General features: G+C 40.1%; 1 protein-coding gene across 1 annotated transcript in view; it reads right to left on the bottom strand.

The window, feature by feature from the left end:
• Positions 1-730: 730 nt before the first annotated feature.
• Positions 731-20,278, bottom strand: part of ALDH1L2 (aldehyde dehydrogenase 1 family member L2) — an 84,291-nt gene continuing 64,743 nt past the window's right edge. The window contains exons 19-23 of the mRNA XM_056574500.1: positions 16,088-16,186; positions 3,596-3,761; positions 3,409-3,514; positions 2,729-2,928; positions 731-1,549 (exon numbers count right to left, since the gene is read on the bottom strand). Of these exons, the coding sequence (XP_056430475.1) occupies positions 1,494-1,549; positions 2,729-2,928; positions 3,409-3,514; positions 3,596-3,761; positions 16,088-16,186 (627 nt within the window). The 3' untranslated portion in view covers positions 731-1,493. The remainder of the gene's footprint in view (positions 1,550-2,728; positions 2,929-3,408; positions 3,515-3,595; positions 3,762-16,087; positions 16,187-20,278) is intronic.

Below are 20,278 nucleotides of genomic sequence, written 5' to 3'. Positions count from 1 at the left end.
TGCTCCGGTGTCTTCTTCGCGATCCTCCGGTGTCTTGCGCATCTTCTGCAGGGTCCGGGCCTCGCTTTCTGGTGACGTTATTACGCTGCTGCGCCGACGCGGCGTGCGTAGTGAAGTAATAACGACGCCGGAAAGCAAGGCCCGGACCCTGGAGAAGATGCGCAAGACACCGGAGGATCGCGAAGTGGACCCGGAGCAGCGGGAATAGGTAAGCGAACCTGCCAGGGATGCTTAAACTGCTATCCGACAGCAGCTTAAGCATTTGGCGCTGTCGGATAGCAGTTAATGCGATGGCCCCGACATATAAAAGCATCGTATGTCGATGCTGACATCGACATGCGATGGCCTCTGAGAGGCCATCGTATGTCGATTTTATCATATGTCGGGGCCATCGTAGGTCGGGGGGTTACTGTATACACATACAGTATATAGCACATTTTTTTCAAAGCTGCAAAAGTGGTGTTCGGAAATATTGTTTTTTGCTTATGTGTGCTAAAAAAATGATTTATTGATTTTTGCTTATGTGAGCCAAATTAATCACCCCCCTGTGATAATATGATAAATATGTCACACATAAGCAAAACCAAAGCAAAAAAAATAAAAATGCCTATAGAACTTGCTTACCAAAGCAATGATGATAAATGTCCCCGAATATGTACTAGGATTAATTGACAAGATTTAATGAATGTGGTCAAAATGTATGTATGTAAACTTATAACTGCACATCACAGATTTTATAATGTAGATTTAATCAATATTAATACATAGCTGAAGTCCACAGAATCAAATTGTGTGAACATAGTCTTACAGGGAATATCCCATTTCCACAGGGGACAACTTTCTGTTGTGGAGATAGCTAAATACTGTACTTGCCTATCTCTGACAGTTTTTCTTCATTCTAATAGTTCTGTTCCTGTTCTCAAGATGGCAGCAGTATGGCAGCAGTAACATCCCCGCATTCAGACAGTGGCATTTTGCAATATGGGAGAATCCCTTTAGGGTTGGGTCACATGTGCCATATTTTTCTGCGTACTTTCCTACCCATTGAAGTCAATGGGTAGCAAAATTAGCTCCAAATTTTGCTACCCATTGACTTTAATGAGTAGAAAAATATGCAGAAAAATATGGCACATGTGTCCTTACTCTTGGTGATTCCTAAGTCCTATTATATACCTGTTGTAAATTCAGGAAAATTTTACAGAACATATTATGTTTGTCTAATATAGTACAATCAGCGTCTCAATAGCCCTGTGATCAAGTTTGCAGCAAATACTCCCATTTCCCACTAAAATATGAAGAAAACAATCCCTGCTATGATTGAAAGATTGCATATATCATGTTTCCTTGAAGGAACGGTTACATGAAAAGGCTTTAAGCTGCATAAAAGTGATGGTCTAGGCACATAGTTTTCCATCTTCATATTGTGAAAAGGAATTGCAATAAGAAAAGAAGTCCATGATGATGTGTACTGATACATGGCTGTATAAAAACTGTTAGTACTCCACTGTGACGGCTTTTGTTCTGAGGTATTCATGAAGAGCCTCTTCTCCTGCCGAAATAATAATAAATACATAGCATTAGACTACATAGTCACTGACTGGACAGAAAAAGTGATTTACCGAATAGTGTAATAGAGAGCAAGCTTTATGCAGCAATTGAGACAGCAAGGAATCGCGGGCGATTTTAGCTCTGGCGCCTGCGCAATCGTGAATATAGTTTTCTGCTATAAGATGTAAGATAAATAATACAGTGGTGTTACTTCATTCATATATCTCTTTATATTAGGCTAGGTTCAGACTACGGAATCTCCGGGCAGAAAATTTCCGCCCACAGATTACGAGTTCCGCCTGCGTCGATTGAATAAGTCGGCGCTAGGACCGTGCGGACACTGCAGTCTCCCATAGACTGCAATGTGTTCCGCGAGGAATTCCGCCTGAAGAAAGAGCACCGCCTTTCTTCAGGCGGAAATTTCTAAGCGGATTTACTAAGCGGATTTTCCGCTTCACAAATTCCGAAGTGTGAATTTGTGAACGGAAAACCATTCACTACACTAGACATTTTAGCAAGGGAAATTTCTGATGGAAATTTTATGACTGAATTTCTGTTGGAAATTCCGTAGTCTGAACCTAGCCTTACTGTCCACCAGTGATTTGGCAAACCCATGAGAATGTAATAAGGTAATGCATAAACTGCAGTTATGGTCTGAATATTGGTATAACTACCAAATGCTGTTCCATATGGTAAAGCCTTCGGTGATTTTACATCCAGTGAGAGCCACTGAACTTTCAGGTCACATGATGTTATGTCATTATACTAAAATGATTACTGAGGCCTAGTCATGAGATAGGACTTTTGGGTACAGGGGGCTGAGGACAAAGAAGAATTTGAATGATAAGTATATTAGAAAATTAAGATGTGTTTTTTTTTTTTTTTTTAAACACCTCAAGGTACAGACAATTCAATTAAAATAATGTCCAAACGAAAAAGTATGGCTATATAAATATGAAGCTGTAATGTTCATCATCCTAGGTCTATAAACATTTCTCTGTATGGAGATAAAAATGATTGATCGCTCGCTCAAAGAAATGCAGATCTGTTGAGTCTAAATGATACAAGACAAGAAATGGCGCCACATCTAATCAGCTCACTTACAGAGAACAGATCACTGCGTATATTCTTATCCTGCCACTGCAATGTAAAATCATCATTTAGTTAATGAAGTATTTACCCAAGTCCTTGCCAAATCCAGATTGTTTGAATCCTCCGAATGGTGCCGCAACATCGGTTTTGTTGTAAGTGTTGATAAAAACTGTTCCCGCTTCCAGCTTCTCACTCACATACATGGCCTTACTAATGTCTCTTGTAAAAACTCCAGATGCTAATCCATATTCTGTGCTATTGGCTCGTTCCAGTACTCCGTCAATATCGCTATATGAGGGGGGGAAAAAGCCAGATCAAATCAAAGCTGTCTATCTAGTGCCCATTCGGCAATAAAAGCTGGATTAAAAGGGTTTTACAGGTTTTTTTTGGACTGATGGTCTATCCTCGGCCACTACACAATGTACAGAGGTGTCCGTTTACTATTTAGATTTTAGTGGCCTATCCTGTCAAAATCCTGAAAACCCCTTTTAAGGTGTGCTCTCCCAACCAATCAGTCCAGTGATTGATAGGCCAGTGTATACGTGCATACACAGCAACTGATCAGCAGCCATCACAGAAAGCGTTGGAGAGAATGTTCCCCTCATGATGATACAAGATCTATAACTATAAAGGTCTCTTTATTCTTTCAATGCTGTGTATGAAGCAAAAGCAACTTTCATAATCACGTAACCATTATATATCACACCTATGCTTGAAAAAGGAATATATATATATATATATATATATATATATATATATATAACGTACCCATCTTTGAACTTGGAGATGACCATTACTGGTCCAAAGGATTCTTCCTGTGCAAGGTACATATGGTCTTCCACATCTGTGAATACAGTGGGTTCCATGAAGAAACCTAAAATGACAAACAAAGTAATTCTAATAATGTATTCTAACAGCTTGTCACCTAATAGCCATTAGTAACTATGTTTTATACCTGGCCGAGGAACTTGTCTGGCTCCATAAACCAAAGTTGCTCCTTCTTTGACTCCGATTTCACAGTATTCCAACAGTTTGTCTAAGTGTGCCTTGTGGTTCTGAGGACCATGGTCGGTAGACCTATCTAGAGGATCTCCTATCTTCATCTTCTTAATCTCCTGTACCTATTGAACAGCCATAATGCCTTGTCAGAAGTTTTATTTAGTTTTGGAAAACAAACATGACATTGTCATGACTAGATAGATATAGACTATGGGGAAGATTTAGAATACCTGTGTAGAGGAAGAGTGATGCAGTTGCCCATAGCAAGAGATTGCTTCTTTCATTTTTCAAAGGCCTTTTTAAAAATAAAAGAAGCAATCTAATTGGTTGCTATGGGCAACTGGTCAGCTTTTTCTCTACAAAAGTTTTGATAAATCTCCCCCCTATGTTAATATGTACCAATAATATTTTTGTAGTTCACCTACTGCCTGTTGAAATGTTGTCGCTTACTTACAATGTGGCATGTCTTTGCTTTTATAAAGTTTAAATAATAGCTTTGCTAAAGGCTAGATATATGGAAAAAATATAAATTATAGTATACAATTAAACTTTTTAACAAGTGGTCTTCTATAGGGGAGGTCTTCTCAAATAAAATGAGCGCTATGCATAATTCATGGTTGACTGAAAATCTGGTCTGGATAATAAGGTGGTCTACTGGAAAGGTTTTGCTGTACAGTAACCATTCAGCCATAACATGTCATACCCTCTCAATAATATTTTGTAGGTTCCTCCAAAACAACTTTCACCACTCAAGGCATGGACTCTATGGCCCAGATTTATCAAAGAATGTCTACGGTAGAGCTATTTTCCCACGTTTATTTGGGTGGGGGGTTTGACTAGCGTGCATCTTATTTATAAAGAAGGTGCAGCAGGATGATGAATTTTGCGCAGCTCTCCTGTGGTGGGAAAAGATCCTGAATTTGGCAGGTTAGGTGCTTTTACTTACTTTCACAGAGCTGACGTGACATTTTTACTTGCATTTTAGACGCTATAATCAAATTTGATTGTGGTGTCTAAGGGGTTAAAGCCGGGCATCACCGTGATCGGTAATGTCTGCCATTAGAGATGGGTTCTGGTGACAGATAACCGCCAGGACCACCCAGCTATGACCTGCGCTCAGCTCCTGAGGGGGTGTCATAGAAGGGGAGTGGGACGCTGTCATCCATAAGAGGTTAAAGGTTGAATTGTGGAAGGTAGAAGTGATTCTCACGCCTACTGGTAGGTGGTGTAGCTTTGCGCATAAAAAAGTACATTTGCACACAAAATAGCGACTTTTGACAAAAGTCGCAAATGATAAATACGTGACCACTGCATGGTCAAAAAGATAAAGTTCTACAGGTAGGCAGAAAGAGTGAAACTGTCTATATCAAAAGACGCAAAAAAGTCGCTAAATATGCTGCTTGCGCCTGAACTGCGCCAAAACATAGACCAAAAAAAAATGCTCTAAAAGCAATGATAAATCTCCTCCAATGTTCCTCTGAGAAACTTTGGGTCCTGGCACTCATGAGGATGTTTCTTTGACAAATATCATGTACTCAAACATACAGACCATGTACATCCTTCATGGTGACTGTATTTCCAAATAGCAGTTGTATCTTTCAGCAGAATAATGCACCCTGCCGCATAAAAATTGTTGAGAAATGGTTTAAAAAACATGACCTAGGACACACTTAGGTCTTGTAGAGTCATAGGGGGAGATTTATCATTGCTTTTAGAGCATTTTTTTGTCTATGTTTTGGAGCAGTTCAAGCACAAGCAGCATATTTTGAGACTTTTATGCGCCTTTTGATATAGACAGTTTTACTCTTTTTGCCTACCCATAGAACTTTATCTTTTTGACCATGCAGTGGCCACGTATTTATCATTTGTGACTTTTGTCAAAAGTCACTATTTTGTGCACAAAGTTACTTTTTTAGGTGCAAAGCTACACTACCTACCAGTAGGCATGAGAATCACTTCTACTTTCCGCAATTCAACCTTTTCTGTGGTGGGAAAACTTCTACCACATACACTTTTTCTAGACGTTTGTGAGGGAGGGAAGTAAACACTTTCCCGGGTCCTGAATTTACCAGGTTAGGTGTTTTTACTTACTTTCCCAGAGTTGCCAGGACATTTTTACTTGCATTTAGAAGCTTCAATCAGATTTGATTGTGGTGTATAAGGGGTTAAAGCCGGGCATCACCATGATCGGTGATGTCTGTTGGCAGATAGTGGCCAGGGCCACCCAGCTATGACCTGCGCTCAGCTCCTGAGTGCATGTCATAGAAGGGGAGTGGGATGCTGTTGTCCACAAGAGGTTAAAGGTTGAATTGCGGAAGGTAGAAGTGATTCTCATGCCTACTGGTAGGTGGTATAGCTTTGCACCTAAAAAAGTACCACTGCATGGTCAAAAAGATAAAGTTCTACGGGTAGGCAAAAAGAGTAAAACTGTCTATATCAAAAGGCGCATAAAAGTCTCAAAATATGCTGCTTGTGCCTGAACTGCTCCAAAACATAGACAAAAAAATGCTCTAAAAGCAATGATATTGCTCTACAAGACCTAAGTGTGTCCTAGGTCATGTTTTTTAAACCATTTCTCAACAATTTTTATGCGGCAGGGCGCATTATTCTGCTGAAAGATACAACTGCTATTTGGAAATACAGTCACCATGAAGGATGTACATGGTCTGTATGTTTGAGTACATGATATTTGTCAAAGAAACATCCTCATGAGTGCCAGGACCCAAAGTTTCTCAGAAGAACATTGGAGGAGATTTATCATTGCTTTTAGAGCATTTTTTTTTGTGTATGTTTTGGCGCAGTTCAGGCACAAGCAGCCTATTTAGCGACTTTTATGCGTCTTTTGATATAGACACTTTCACTCTTTCTGCCTACCCGTAGAACTTTTTCTTTTTGACCATGCAGTGGTCACGTATTTATCATTTGCGACTTTTGTCAAAAGTCGCTACTTTGTGTGCAAATGTACTTTTTTATGCGCAAAGCTACACCACCTACCTGTAGGCATGAGAATCACTTCTACCTTCCACAATTCAACCTTTAACCTCTTGTGGATGACAGCATCCCACTCCCCTTCTATGACACATGCTCAGGAGCTGAGCGCAGGTCATAGCTGCGTGGTCCTGGCGGCTATCTGCCACCAGGACCCATCTCTAATGGCAGACATTACCGATCACTGTGATGCCCGGCTTTAACCCCTTAGACACCACAATCAAATTTGATTGTAGCGTCTAAAATGCAAGTAAAAATGTCACGTCAGCTCTGTGAAAGTAAGTAAAAGCACCTAACCTGCCAAATTCAGGACCCGGGAAAGCATCTAGAAAAAGTGTATGTGGTAGACCTTTTCCCACCACAGGAGAGCTGCGCAAAATTCATCATCCTGCTGCACCTTCTTGATAAATAAGATGCACGCTAGTCAAACCCACCACCCAAATAAACGTGGGAAAATAACTATACCGCAGACATTCTTTGATAAATCTGCCTCAGCAGGCTTGCCTTCTTCCCATAATGCATCCTGGCGCCATATCCCCAGGTAAGTGACACAAGTGCACCTAGTCATCCACATCGGGGGAGAAAAAATGTATCCCATTTGTCAGACAAGGCCATTATTTTGATTGCTTTATGGTCAAGTTCTGATGCTCATGTGCCCCTATACGCACGTTCATCAGTGGCCATTGGTCAGCGTGAACATTCTGACCAGTCTGCGACTAGGTCAGAGCCAGCATTAACTTTTTCCGGAATCTGGGCTATAGGATCTCTTTTGTGGGTTTGAATCAGGCAGATAGCCTTTACTTTCCAAACACATGGAAGAGCCTTGGATATATACATGAATCCTGTTACCAGTTCACTGGTTGTACTTTCTTGACAGGAACAAATCACTGCATCCTAAGAACATTGCACACATTGCTCTGTTTTGGAGATGTTGTTACCCATTTGTCTAGCCACCATTTGGCCTTAGTCAAAGTATTCATATACATATACTCATTTTTCGTGGTTCCAACAAATCAACTTGAAGAACTGACTGTTCACTTGCTACCTAATATATCCAACAACTGGAAAGGAACTACTGTAACAAGAAGATCAAAATCTAGTTCACCTCTAAGCGATTTTAATGTTATGAAAGACTGAGATACATACATTTGCCACTAATAATCAGCGATTTTATTTCAAGACAGGAGACTCCATTATGCTTTAACTCTCTTTTTACTCCCAGCAGCAAGCAATGAAAAAGTTTTACAGAAAGAAAACATGTAATCAACAGCCAATAGAATTACATCCTATGTAATAAAGGGTCTCTGTAATCATGTGACTTCCTTTACCCCCAAAAAGCGTAATTAAAAAAAAAATAAACATATTTGGTATCACTGCGTGCGTAAATGTCCGAACTATCAAAATATAATGTTAATGATCCCGTACGGTGAATGGCGTAAATGTAAAAAATTAAAAAAGTCCACAAATCCTGCTTTTTTGTCACATTTTATAAAAAGATTCATAAAAAATTATCTAAAAGTTTTATATATGCAAATGTGGTATCTAAAAAAGTACAGATGACGGCGCAAAAAATGAGCCCTCATACCGCCCTATATACGGAAAAATGAAAAAGATATAGGTGGTCAAAATAGGGCAATTTTAGATTACTGATTTTGTACAAAAAGTTTTAGATTTTTTTTAAGCAGTACAAAAATATAAAAGTATCTAGCCATGGGTATCATTTTAATCGTATTGACCCACAGAATAAAGAACACCTATCATTTTTACCGTAAAGTGTACAGTGTGAAAACAAAACCCTCCAAAATGTGCAAAATTTTGGTTTTCATTTAAATTTCCTCCCTAAATTTTTTTTTTTTTGGGTTCGCTGTACATTTTATGGTAAAATGAGAGGTTTCATTACAAAGTACAATTAGTCACACAAAAACAAGCCCTTATGTGGGTCTGTACATGGAAATATAAAGGAGTTATGGATTTTAGAAGGCGAGGAGGAAAAAACGAAAACGCAAAAATAAAATTGGCCTGGTCCTTGAGGTGAAAATGGGCTTGGTCATTAAGGGATTAAAAACTTTGCCCAGCCTGTCCTTCCTTAATTTTAGGGATTTTTTTCTTGGTATGCAGCTTTCCCTGGCTCCTTTTTATTTATTTTTTTTTATAGTCCTGTGTTTCCTCATTCATGCACACTTCATTATTTATTTTCCCTAGTTTATCCCATTCGCTGTTCCCCTCCCTCCCTGTTGCTGGGCAGATTATTCTAGATTCATCTTCTCCTCACACTGCTCTTTTCCTTACCTCTGAGTCCTGTCACACTTGTTAGCAGCCGTTGTAGCACTAAAGCTGGTATTACAGCTTCGCGCTCTTTCTTCCCTCACACGCCGCTGGTCAGTCAGCCGGTCTCCCACGTCTCTGTAGCATCGCGTCTCCTGCCTGACTGACTCACATAGCGCCCCCTTGTGAAGCGGTTCATATCTATTCCTGTCTACAGTATCCTTTCACTTCATATTGGCTTTAGCCTGTCTGTATATGCTTTACCCTAATCTTCATTGTATGTGTTATGCTTCTATCTTTTAATGTATTTCCCTATGAGCTATCTATTAATTAATTGATTAATACCCTATTATAACCTTATTATTATTTCATTAATACCTATTCTAAAAACATTACTTACATTAATTCATGATATAATATATAAATTCATTCATTATTAATTCATTTATTAATATTATTATTAATTTTGATATATATATATATTTTATTTATTTATTTATCTATATACATTATATAGAAAGATTTTCTTTTCCTATATACTATTTACATATATCTATTATAGCATGTCTACTGAGGATAACATGCAAGTTTCTGATGCACCTGTCTTTGAGGTGGATGAAGGTGTACTTCAATCTCTAGTGGATTCTTCTGTGGCTAAATCCGTCCACTCTGCAGTCCACACAGCCATGGGCTCTATGCAGGACGCCACTGCCAAATAGCTGGATATAACCCAGTCACAGCCTTTTTAGTCTCTTCAAAAAGGTCCCTCTACCCTATTGGACCTTTTCTGGTCTGCAAAGGATTCCACTTCCCATATGATGGAAGGTGTGAAACATCGCAAGTCCTCTCAGAAGAGGCGACATATAAATACCAATACCCCGCTGGTGAAGCTCCATAAAAAACACAAAAAAGGGGATCAGGTTAATGTTACCGCTTTTTCAAAAAGCAAATGCTAAAGCAGCGCAACCTTCACCCTCTGCCCTTGAGGAGGTACACGCAAAGCGGGCAAATAAGGCTTAAAGAGTCAAGCCTAATTCTTATAACTCATTCTCTAGTTCCTCTGAAGCTAACTCAGATGGATAGGACCTTGAAGCAGACTCCTAATATGAGGATATTTCCGATGATGAGGAAAATAATTTTGATGGAGGATTGGATAATCCTGTTCTCTTAGGGTGCGTTCACACTGAGGAATTCATGAGGAATTCACGAGGAATAATTTCGGTCAGGAAATTGTTGCCTTCTGTCATTTTATCCATCAAGCAGAATTCAAGCAGAATTTCCATGCAGAAATCAAGAGGAATGAAGAAGGAGGCTATTTAATCTACTTTTCTGAATTCTGCTTGAATTCCGCTTGAACACGATGTCGGGCAGAATTTTTTTTTACCATTGACTTCTATTTGATTCAGCTTGCGGATTCCGCGTCAAGAATGAACATGTACTTTCTTCAAGCGGAAAGGAATTCAGCATTGGAATTCTGCTAGCAGAATTTCCGCAGTGTGAACAGGACAGAAGAAAAAACATTAAAGTCAATGAGCAGAGGAGATGTGCATTAATTTAGAGAAGAGGATAATTCAAGAGAAATTACTCGAGTAAATTCCTCTTGAACTACTCAGTGTGAACGCACCCTTAGATGGGTCAAGTACACAATTTTTTTTATCCTGTGTTGATCAAACACCCTAGACCCGGTGAGTGGGTCCCTGACCCACAAGTGACTAGGTTTTTATCTTTATGGCTAAAAAAGCCACTAGAGAGAAAAAACTAGAAACATACTCCGTTCAGAGTGCCCTAGACCCACTCTTCCTCAAAAAATCTCAGAAACCCCTGACTTAGATCCAACCCTGGTGAAGTTCCATTTTAAATCAGGCAAAAATCCCAAAAAGGGAGTGGACCTTTCTTTCAGAACGATCCAAGATAGACTGTTGGATATATTAGGTCCTTTGACAAAAATCTGAAAGGAAGAGGTCTATTCTTATGCCCCTGGATCCACAATAGATCCACTTGGCATTGCCCATTTTATCCAAGTTTGGGCCCTAATTACTACAGATGCTTGGATTTTAAACATGGTCCAGGGGTATCAAATAGACTTTGTGTGTCATCCGACTCAGTTTAAAAAAAACCATCCTATATTTTTCTCAAAAACAGACCAAGAGCTGGTACACTCAGAGAGATCAAGGAACTAAGTTCCAAAAGAGCCATAATTCAAGTCCCATGGCAATCCCAGGGTTTACTGAGCAAAATTTTTCTTGTGAAAAAGAGACACGCATAGTTGCCATGGGAACTCGCAGTTGGTCTCTTGTCAGCATCAATACAGGCCACTACTGGGCTCTTCAGCGCCTGAAAACTCGTCACTTACAAGACGGGTTACTTTATTCAGACGAGATAGCATTAACCCCAGATACCATGGAGGAGCTTCTTTGGTGGCTGCAACATATCAAAAATTGGAATGGGAAAGCCATATTCAATTCTATCCCAGACATGATTATAGAGTCAGATGCCAGTCTCCTCGGCTGGGGAACTCGCTGTGGACCTTTTTCCACAGGAGGGAAGTGGTCTGCAGAAGAGTCTTCCCTTCACATCAATTGCCTCGAACTTTTTGCCGGTTCCTTTGCCCTCAAAAGCTTGGCGAGAGACAAGTCGCAGTTCACGAGGATGGACAACATCTCAGCGGTGCAATATGTCAATCGCCTTGGAGGTACAAGATCGGAACGTCTGGCCAATATTGCCAAAGATTTCTGTCATTTCTGTTTGGACAAAAGACATCATTCTCAAAGCAGAACACCTTCCAGTGCTCTCCACTATTGCAGATTGGAATTCCCGATTTCTGTCAGACAACAGTGATTGGAGATTAGACCCAACTCTCTTCATGCAACTTCAAAATCTTTGTGGTCCTTTTCAGATAGATCTTTTTGCATCCCGTCTGAACCGACAACTTCCCAAGTTCTTCAGCTGGCGCCCAGATCCGGAATCCATGGTCACCGATGCCCTCCCCCAAATCTGGCCTTCGGGAACTCTTTATGCTTTTCCCCAGTTTGTTCTTATCCCTCGAGTTCTTCTTCTGACAAAAGTCCAGAAAACGACCTTAGTACTGGGAGTAGGCTGCATGTCGACCTAGTGCTGCTGTAATTGCCCACTGGCCCCTGGTTTTTGCTTTATACGTTCAGGTAGGTTAGCGTTAGGTCCCGTGCCATCTGAGAAACCTTGGCGTTGGTGTGCGGGCTCTGGTGTGTCCTTTATATAAGGATACACTGGCGAATGTCTCAATTTTAACATCAGTGTTGAGGGATTAGCCAATGTCATTGTATACATCTACCACAGTAGTGCACCTAAATTTCTGTATTGTATTATTCTAATTGTTACACATCCACAACGTTTATCTGGTGTAGGATTCTATTGTGGCACTTGTAGTCCGCTGCAGGCATCCTCCATTGTATGCATTTTTATGCTGGGGATCGCCCCTAGCAACGGACTACAAGGGCAGGATCTGCTCCCCCAGTATATATGCACAACTGCATTTGGGGTTGAGCACCTCCAGCCATTTGAGACCACGTTTTTTGTTGTTGTTTGTAAATTTATACATGGAGGTGTGTAAACTCCATATGTTAATGCGCCTTGAACATTTTCCAGGCAGCATTAGGGTTGCACCTGTGAGGCCATGCACCTATATCAGCCAACTTGGGTGGGGTTTGTAGCCTCTCTCCCTCCTCCCATTGTATGTGTGCCTAGTCACGCTGGAGGGAACTGGGAGTAGGCTGCATGTCGACCTAGTGCTGCTGTAATTGCCCACTGGCCCCTGGTTTTTGCTTTATACGCACAGGTAGGTTAGCGTTAGGTCCCGTGCCATCTGAGAAACCTTGGCGTTGGTGTGCGGGCTCTGGTGTGTCCTTTATATAAGGATACACTGGCGAATGTCTCAATTTTAACATCAGTGTTGAGGGATTAGCCAATGTCATTGTATACATCTACCACAGTAGTGCACCTAAATTTCTGTATTGTATCACTCCATTATGGCCAACTCAAACCAGCTTCCCTGGGTCAACAATCCCTAATATCGGACTTTCACAATCTGCTCAGAGCATCCTCTCTGACACACATGCTCCGGTTACCCGATCTTACAGATCAGCCTGGAGAATTTTGTCTGATTGGTGCTTACAACGGGATTTGGATCCCGTACTTGCACCTCTAATTGAAGTAATACATTTTCTTTTGAGGCAGGTGAAGCTTACTGGACGATAAATGTTTATCGTTCTGCTATTTCCTTCTACCATTCTCCCATCCAATCTTTGCCTTCAGGCAAACACCCTCTGGTCTGTAAATTAGTGAAAGGGATTTGTTTTCGTAGACCTCCCCTTTCCAGATATCAATCCACATGCGATGTCAACCTTGTTCTAGATTTATTCAATTCTCGGGATGATAATGATACTCAATCCCTAAAGTTTTTATCTTTTAAACTCGCTATGCTTCTATCTATTTTAAGTGAGTTTCAGATGTTTGTGCCATAGACATTTCCCACAGACAATACTTACCTCAAGGGGTAAGATTTTCCCTCAACAACAAAAATTTACAAAAAAAAAACTCTTCCTGTTCGAAATTTTCTTCTCAACTTCTTATCTCTTTTTGCAAACCATATGCTCCATATGTATCTTAAGCTACATTATCTCGTTGGATTTCACAAACAATGTCTTTAGCCGGAATCGATACTTCCATTTTTTAGTGCGCACTCTACTAGAGGAGCCATGTCCACAAAAGTCAGACAATCTGGAGGCTCTTTGGCTGATATCTTAAAAGCAGCTAATTGGTCTTCTGAATCAGTTTTCAAAACCTTTTACTTTCCTCCTGACCCTCATGTATGGTTTTATTTAATTAACTGTTGCTTATATGCTTTATTTAATCTTTACTGTCAAATAATATTATAAAGTATAAGCTTTAAACATGCATAATGGAGTCTCCTGTCTTGAAATAAAATGTAAGAATTTTCTAGCCTTCAGTGAAGGAAAATATAGATTTTATGAAAGACAGGATACGAACATTATCCTTCCCTAATTACCCCACCCATCTTAATTATCTTATTCTTCTTGTTTTCAGCCTAGAATGTTTCCATTTATATGTTGGAGTTAACAGTTTGTCTTCATGTTTGGAGGATCAAACTTCAATTACTTTATTCCACTGTTCTTCTGTTCGGTTTTGAATCAGTCTTAAATTCCCAAGAAAGAAGGAAGTCACATGATTAAAGAGACCCTTTTTTTACATAGGATGTCATACTATTAGCTGTTGATTACATGTTCATTTGCATAATTTATGTAATTTTTTTCTTTCTGTAAAACGTTTTTATTGCTTGCTGCTGGGAGTAAAAAGAAAGAGTTAAAGCATAATATTTGTCTCCTGTCTTTCATAAAATCTATATTTTCCTTCACTGAAGGCTAGAAAAATCTTCAATTTTCTGGGCATTATATGGGCAATTTTTGTCAGCTGGTATGGCATAAGGGAACAATGTTATATATTAAATAAAAGCTGTGCAATTTTATACAATAGAAGAAAGGCAAGTCTTTTTAGGTTTTCTTGGCTTCCTTTGTGTATTTTCTTAAAGGGTCACTGAGTTTTTACCCATTGCAAGAACAAGCAGAGAGAATACCGAGCTTAGAGCAGTATGTTCTGGCTATGTGACACGTGATCAGGGCAGCCTCATAATGCAATTCTATGGGGCCATCTTGGAGTGCACAGCAAGTCAGGAGAAGCAGTGTTCAGTTGCCCGCTTCTTCCCACTCACTCTTTATATCTATCTATATGTGTCTCCCTCCTTCCTCAGGTCCGAGTTACAGTGTGTGGATACAGTACTTTATTTATACATATTTCCATGAATACATTAACCCATTAAACATTTGAATGCCATTGGAGGCTGAGTGTGACATCAGCCTCCAGGGTCTATAGGAATGAATGGGCTAGATCTATAACATTGTGATTTTTTTGCCCATTGAAATCAATGGGCCCATAATGGTCTATGGAGATCTTGCAGCAAATGGGGTAGAAAGCTAAACAGCAGGGTCCTGGTAGTAATGTGGAAGGGAGACCCTGGTGTGTGGTTCAATTCTTGGGTTGATATACAGTGTTGGGATTATACTTTAATTAGGATAGACATGATTTTTTGAACTGTGGGAACTAGGTCAATTGGATACCACACACTAACTCCTGTTTCAATTAACCTAGTTGCCCATTTATGGTATCCAATTCACCTAGTTCCCATGGTTCAAATACTTTCTTAACTATCAACTGACCCATACATGTCTATCCTAATTAAAGTATAATCCCAACACTGTATATCAACCCGGGAATTGAACCCACATCAGAGTCTCCCATCCACATTACTACCAGGACCCTGCAGTTTCGCTTTCTAACCCGTTTGCTGCAAGAACTCCATAGACCTCAATGGACCCATTGAGTTCAATGGGCCAAAAAATCCCAATGTTATAGATCTAGACAATTCATTCATATACACCACCAATAGACCCTTGAGGCTGACGTCATACTCAGCCTCCAATGGCATTGAGACCCGGCAAACTTCAAATGTTTAATGGGTTAATGTATTCATGGAAATCTGTGTATATAAAGTACTGTATTCACACACTGTAACTCGGACCTGAGGAAGGAGGGAGACACATAAAGATAGATGTATTAAATGAGTATATGTATATATATATATATATATATATATATAATCATTTTTTTTGGAATCATCATCATTACTGAAACGATAGGGGAAAAAAAAGTGTAGAAAAGACTCATAAAAAATGTGTTAATAAAACTAAAACCTTGCTTAAAAATTAAATTGTGCAAAAAAAAAAAAAAGTAAAATTACAAGTAAGAATTGCTTGAAAAAGACGAGGCAGGCAAAGGAGCAAACAACCAGAGAATTTACTCCGCTTTCTGAAACTTTATACATGCTTTAAAGTGTCGGGTTTTCTTCCCAGATAATTCACATGAATTTCAGAGTGGTTTTGGGAAAAGATGAGTGATTTTGGCTGAAATGTAGTTTTTTTTTTTTCACTCTGAGTGATTCCGATTTTGTCAGGTTTTTTCTGTCGCACATTCTGTCGCACGTTCCGTATTTAGGCGCAAAACCCAACAAAAAGAGTCGGAATCATGTTACTAAATGAGGGCCATTCACTGTAAGTACATAGATGACTTAATAATGTACACTTACCACTCTTCTTACATATTCATCATGTATAGAATTTTCAACAAAAAGTCTACCAGCTGCAATGCAGTTTTCACCTTTGTTAAAGTATACAGCTCCCATACCCTGTAATAAATAAATAAATATAAATGCATAGTCAGTGGGCATTGTGGAATATGGATATTACAATGAACCGTGTGTTCTGTTCTGCTTTCTATGTAGTTGTACTAAAGTTAAAATATACACTTAGGCTAGGTTCACACTGAGGAAGCTCCAGAGTCCGAGTACGCCCAGTGCTAACTGAATTAGTCAATGTTAGGATCGCGCGAACATTGCTGTCCCCATAGACGGCAATGTCTTTTGCGTGGATTCAACCTAAAGAATTATATTTTGGCTGCAGAAATAGGATTTGGCTGAAAGCGAAATTCCAGACAGAAATTCAGTAGTGTGAACCTACCCTTAGAGTCTACTTACACGTACAGTATCCTGCGCATATTTGATGCTCAGGATTTGAAGCTGTATTCAGTCATTTCATTTACATTGAATTCTGAAGCTTAAAACCCACCTCTCAGATCCACAAAAAAGAAAAAAAAGAATTAGTAAGTACCTATATGGTATGTAACATGTACATAATTCTGTCCATGTAATTTTTATGCCTCTATACCCTATATTTATTATAATACCTCTTTTCATTAGCTCACAGTGTTAGAAATCCTCTCAGGGGAAGGGAGAATGCCCCTCCCTTGTGGTGGTGAGAGGTGATTGGTGTGTCTGCTCATGCAGCCTTGTACATGAGTCATCTCTTGTCCATGACTCATGGACAAGCTGATGCTGTTGCAGGACTGGTTGTGTCCCAGTAGGTATGGGGACCCCTTATGGTGGGATTTTTAGGGGCCATTTTCTTTATTAAATATTCAAAAAAATTTTAAACAATCACATTACACATGTTCTTGTATGTCTTCTAGGTTTTGTGTGGATGGTGTTTGTTACCGCTAAATGTGTGTATACGTTTGCCTTGTCTCCTTGCACAATGATTCAGTATTACTATGTATATGGTTGTGATGTCCCAGTACAGGATATAGTCCCATACAGTACTTGGGCCCTGTCAGGTTGAGTCCCTCTGTGTCCTAGGGGCCCTCCTGCAGTGTCTCCTCCATAGTAATATATATTATGTATAGTGTTATGTGTGTTATGTATAAAGGACCTTTAAGGACCTTTGAGTTAGTCACATAATAATGTGCTTACCTGATGTGTTTGTTACCCAGAGAGCACCAGCTAACCAGGTGACCTGCAGCTTGACCTATGGGCTTCTGGCTCAGCCCCCTTTATAAGTGGGGGAGCCATTACAATCTGCCTCTTTGCTCTGATCACGCTCTTAGATCCTGAGGCACAGTAAAGACCAGACATCTCAGAGCGTCCAGCACATCTGGAGGCCTTAAGCCTAACCTACAGCCACATTCCAGTAAGTTAAGTCATCTATGTCTGCTGTCACTACCTACAGTCAAGTCAAGTCCATAGTCAAGTCTATTATAGTCAGCGTGGCTGTCCTAAAGTCTATCAAAGTCACTACAGGTCCCAGCAAGCTGCTAGGTCCTTCTGTGTTACTGGCCACCTCTCTGGGTTCCTGGCCTAGCTGTAAATACTATTACCATCTGTCTACCTAAGTAAAGCTACCATCAATCCTAACCTGGTCTTGGACTATTATTACCCTGCCTAACCTAGGGATAGTAGTGCTACCATACGGGTGGTTACCGGGAAAACCACGCCCTGGCATCACGAACATTTAGGGGTTAATAACATCTGCCCCTGGGCTATAACATCTGCCCCATACACCTCACCTTCACACCTTGTGGCGCACCACATGGTTTCCTAGCACTGCTCTCAACAAAGTTAGGTTGGGTGACACCTGGGACATCTCACTGCTATGTTTGTGCTCATCTCGCAGGACGGCACCAGTGACTGTGGACCTATGGTGGACTTAGGTTTGTGTTGTTGGGGAGGGGGGTGGATGTTGCTTTGGGGGAGAAGGGGTGGGGGTGCATGGTTTCAGTTTTTTTCTGTATGAAACTGTTCAAAATTCAATAAAAAAAGATCTGATTTAAAAAAGAACAACCATATTACAAAAAGTAAAATCTTCAATTTTCATCAGTAACAACATATACAAAGTATTCGGATCTGACGGTGCCCATTTAAACTCTGCAGCTTTAAATACTGTGCATCAAGTATGCGCAGGATACTATACCTGTGAATACACTCTAAGGGCCAGTTCACACATCCTTATTTTTGCTGCAGCAGGATTTGGTGACCATTATCTTTAATAGGTGGCAAAATCTGTTGCTGCAAATCTGCAGAAAAAATAAGGACGTGTAAACTGACCCTAAGGCTGGAATCATACATGCAATTTTTGGAGCTAAAAAAAAAAGGACTGGATACAAAAAAGAAAGGGAAGTATTAAAGGACTGTTTCCTTACTGTTGCACTTCTGGCTTTTACAAAAAAAAAAAAAAAACTGAACCAAAAACTGCATGTGTGAATCTAGCCTAAAACAAGACTGTGTTGTCACAAAGTAATTGCTGAGAATTTCAGCAGCAACAGTCTTCTGGTCCGGGAACCCACAACTTATTATTTAATTTAAATAAAACTGAAAACCTTTTAAAAAAGCACCTGTGGTCTCTTTAAGAAAAAAAAACTTTTGCTGTTATTGTCCGTGTAAAGCCACCACAGCACAAATTTGTGTGCTTTTCAATTTTTTTCTACTCCCCCCTATTTAATTGCTATCCCTGCTGTTAAGGTATGCATACACATGAGATGTCGGCTGAAACATTCTTTTATCTCCATGAGTTCTGAAAGGAAAAAGGAGGTTTAAAGGGGTACTCCGGTGCTCCAGCGTTCTGAACATTTTGTTCAGAATGCTCGGAGGTGGAGGCCGTGATTGTGACAGCCCCTCAATTCATGTCTATGGGAGGGGGCGTGTCAGCCACCAAACCCCCTCCCATAGACATGAATGGAGGGATGTCACGACCACTGCCACAGGAAAACGGCGTTTGTTTAGATGTCTAACACCGAAGTACCCCTTTAAGCCACTGTCAGACTCCAACATACCTGATCCCAGTTTCCCCCAACATCATCTCTCAGGGGAAAGATGTGGTACACATTTGATTTTACAAACTTTGCTTTGTGGGACAACCTATATATTGGCTTTTGCTGTGGTAAGGAGTTGTTTTTTGGTATGTAAAGTAATTTACAGGTTTACAAAAGTGTAATGAATTACATAGGCTATCACATGAAGGGGAGTTATTTGAAATGACAGTAACCCTTTAAAATGAGTGTTAGGCTGGGTTCGCACTACCATTTAACTATAAGGGAACTGGATATGGCTGGGGGGGGGGCAAAAACCGGGTGCTCCTGTATCCCAGCCTGTATCCCAGCCTGTATCTAGTTCATTTCAATGAGCTGACCAGAGTCAAACGGTGACTCCAGTCGGCTCATTTTTGCCTCATTTCCAGTTTTGTGACCGGACCTAAAACCGCAGCATACCACGGTTTTAGGTCCGGTCAGAAAACTGGATACGGGGCAAAAATGCGCCGATAAACATATGTTGGCAATCCCAGCACAACAAACATGCCCCCAGCAGATATCTTACCCAATGTAGAGAGCCACCCCAATGCCGTTTCGCAAAGCTTCCTCAAGGAATTGGGTAAGATGTCCGCTGGGGGAACGTTTGTTGTGCTGGGATTGCCAACATGTGTTTATGGGCTATTTTTGTAGGATCGTTCAGGATCACCATTTGGGTATCCCCTGTGTTGTGATAACTATTTCTACTCAGCCCCGTACTTTGTTTGGCAGTCCAGCATATCATACCATGCCTGTTTGTTAACCCTTTCCCTGCCTGCGGTCCTCTTCTTTATTGGAGTAATTGTGCAATTGTTAGTATTGTCCTGTGTGTGCATACCCAGATATATTTTTTTATGATTGCTAGTATTTTTATACAGCTATTACTGGTTTATATGTGTATAAATTACAGAGTATCCACATTTCTCTATTGCATCTTTTTTTGCACCAGATACCCACCTAACTACCCATGATGAGATGCCTTTGTAGTCTGTCTGCTACAGTTCCATTTTAATAGTTTTTATGATTTTTTGTTCACTCTAATAAAGATTGTACACTTTTTGCATTATATTGTCTCAGTGTGTTGTGATAGGAGATCTATTGTACT

The sequence above is a fragment of the Hyla sarda genome, chromosome 4 (assembly GCF_029499605.1).
Source record: "Hyla sarda isolate aHylSar1 chromosome 4, aHylSar1.hap1, whole genome shotgun sequence".
Classification (NCBI taxonomy): domain Eukaryota; kingdom Metazoa; phylum Chordata; class Amphibia; order Anura; family Hylidae; genus Hyla; species Hyla sarda.
The sequence above is the reverse complement of the archived record's forward strand: the minus strand, read 5'-3'. Positions and strand labels throughout refer to the sequence as shown.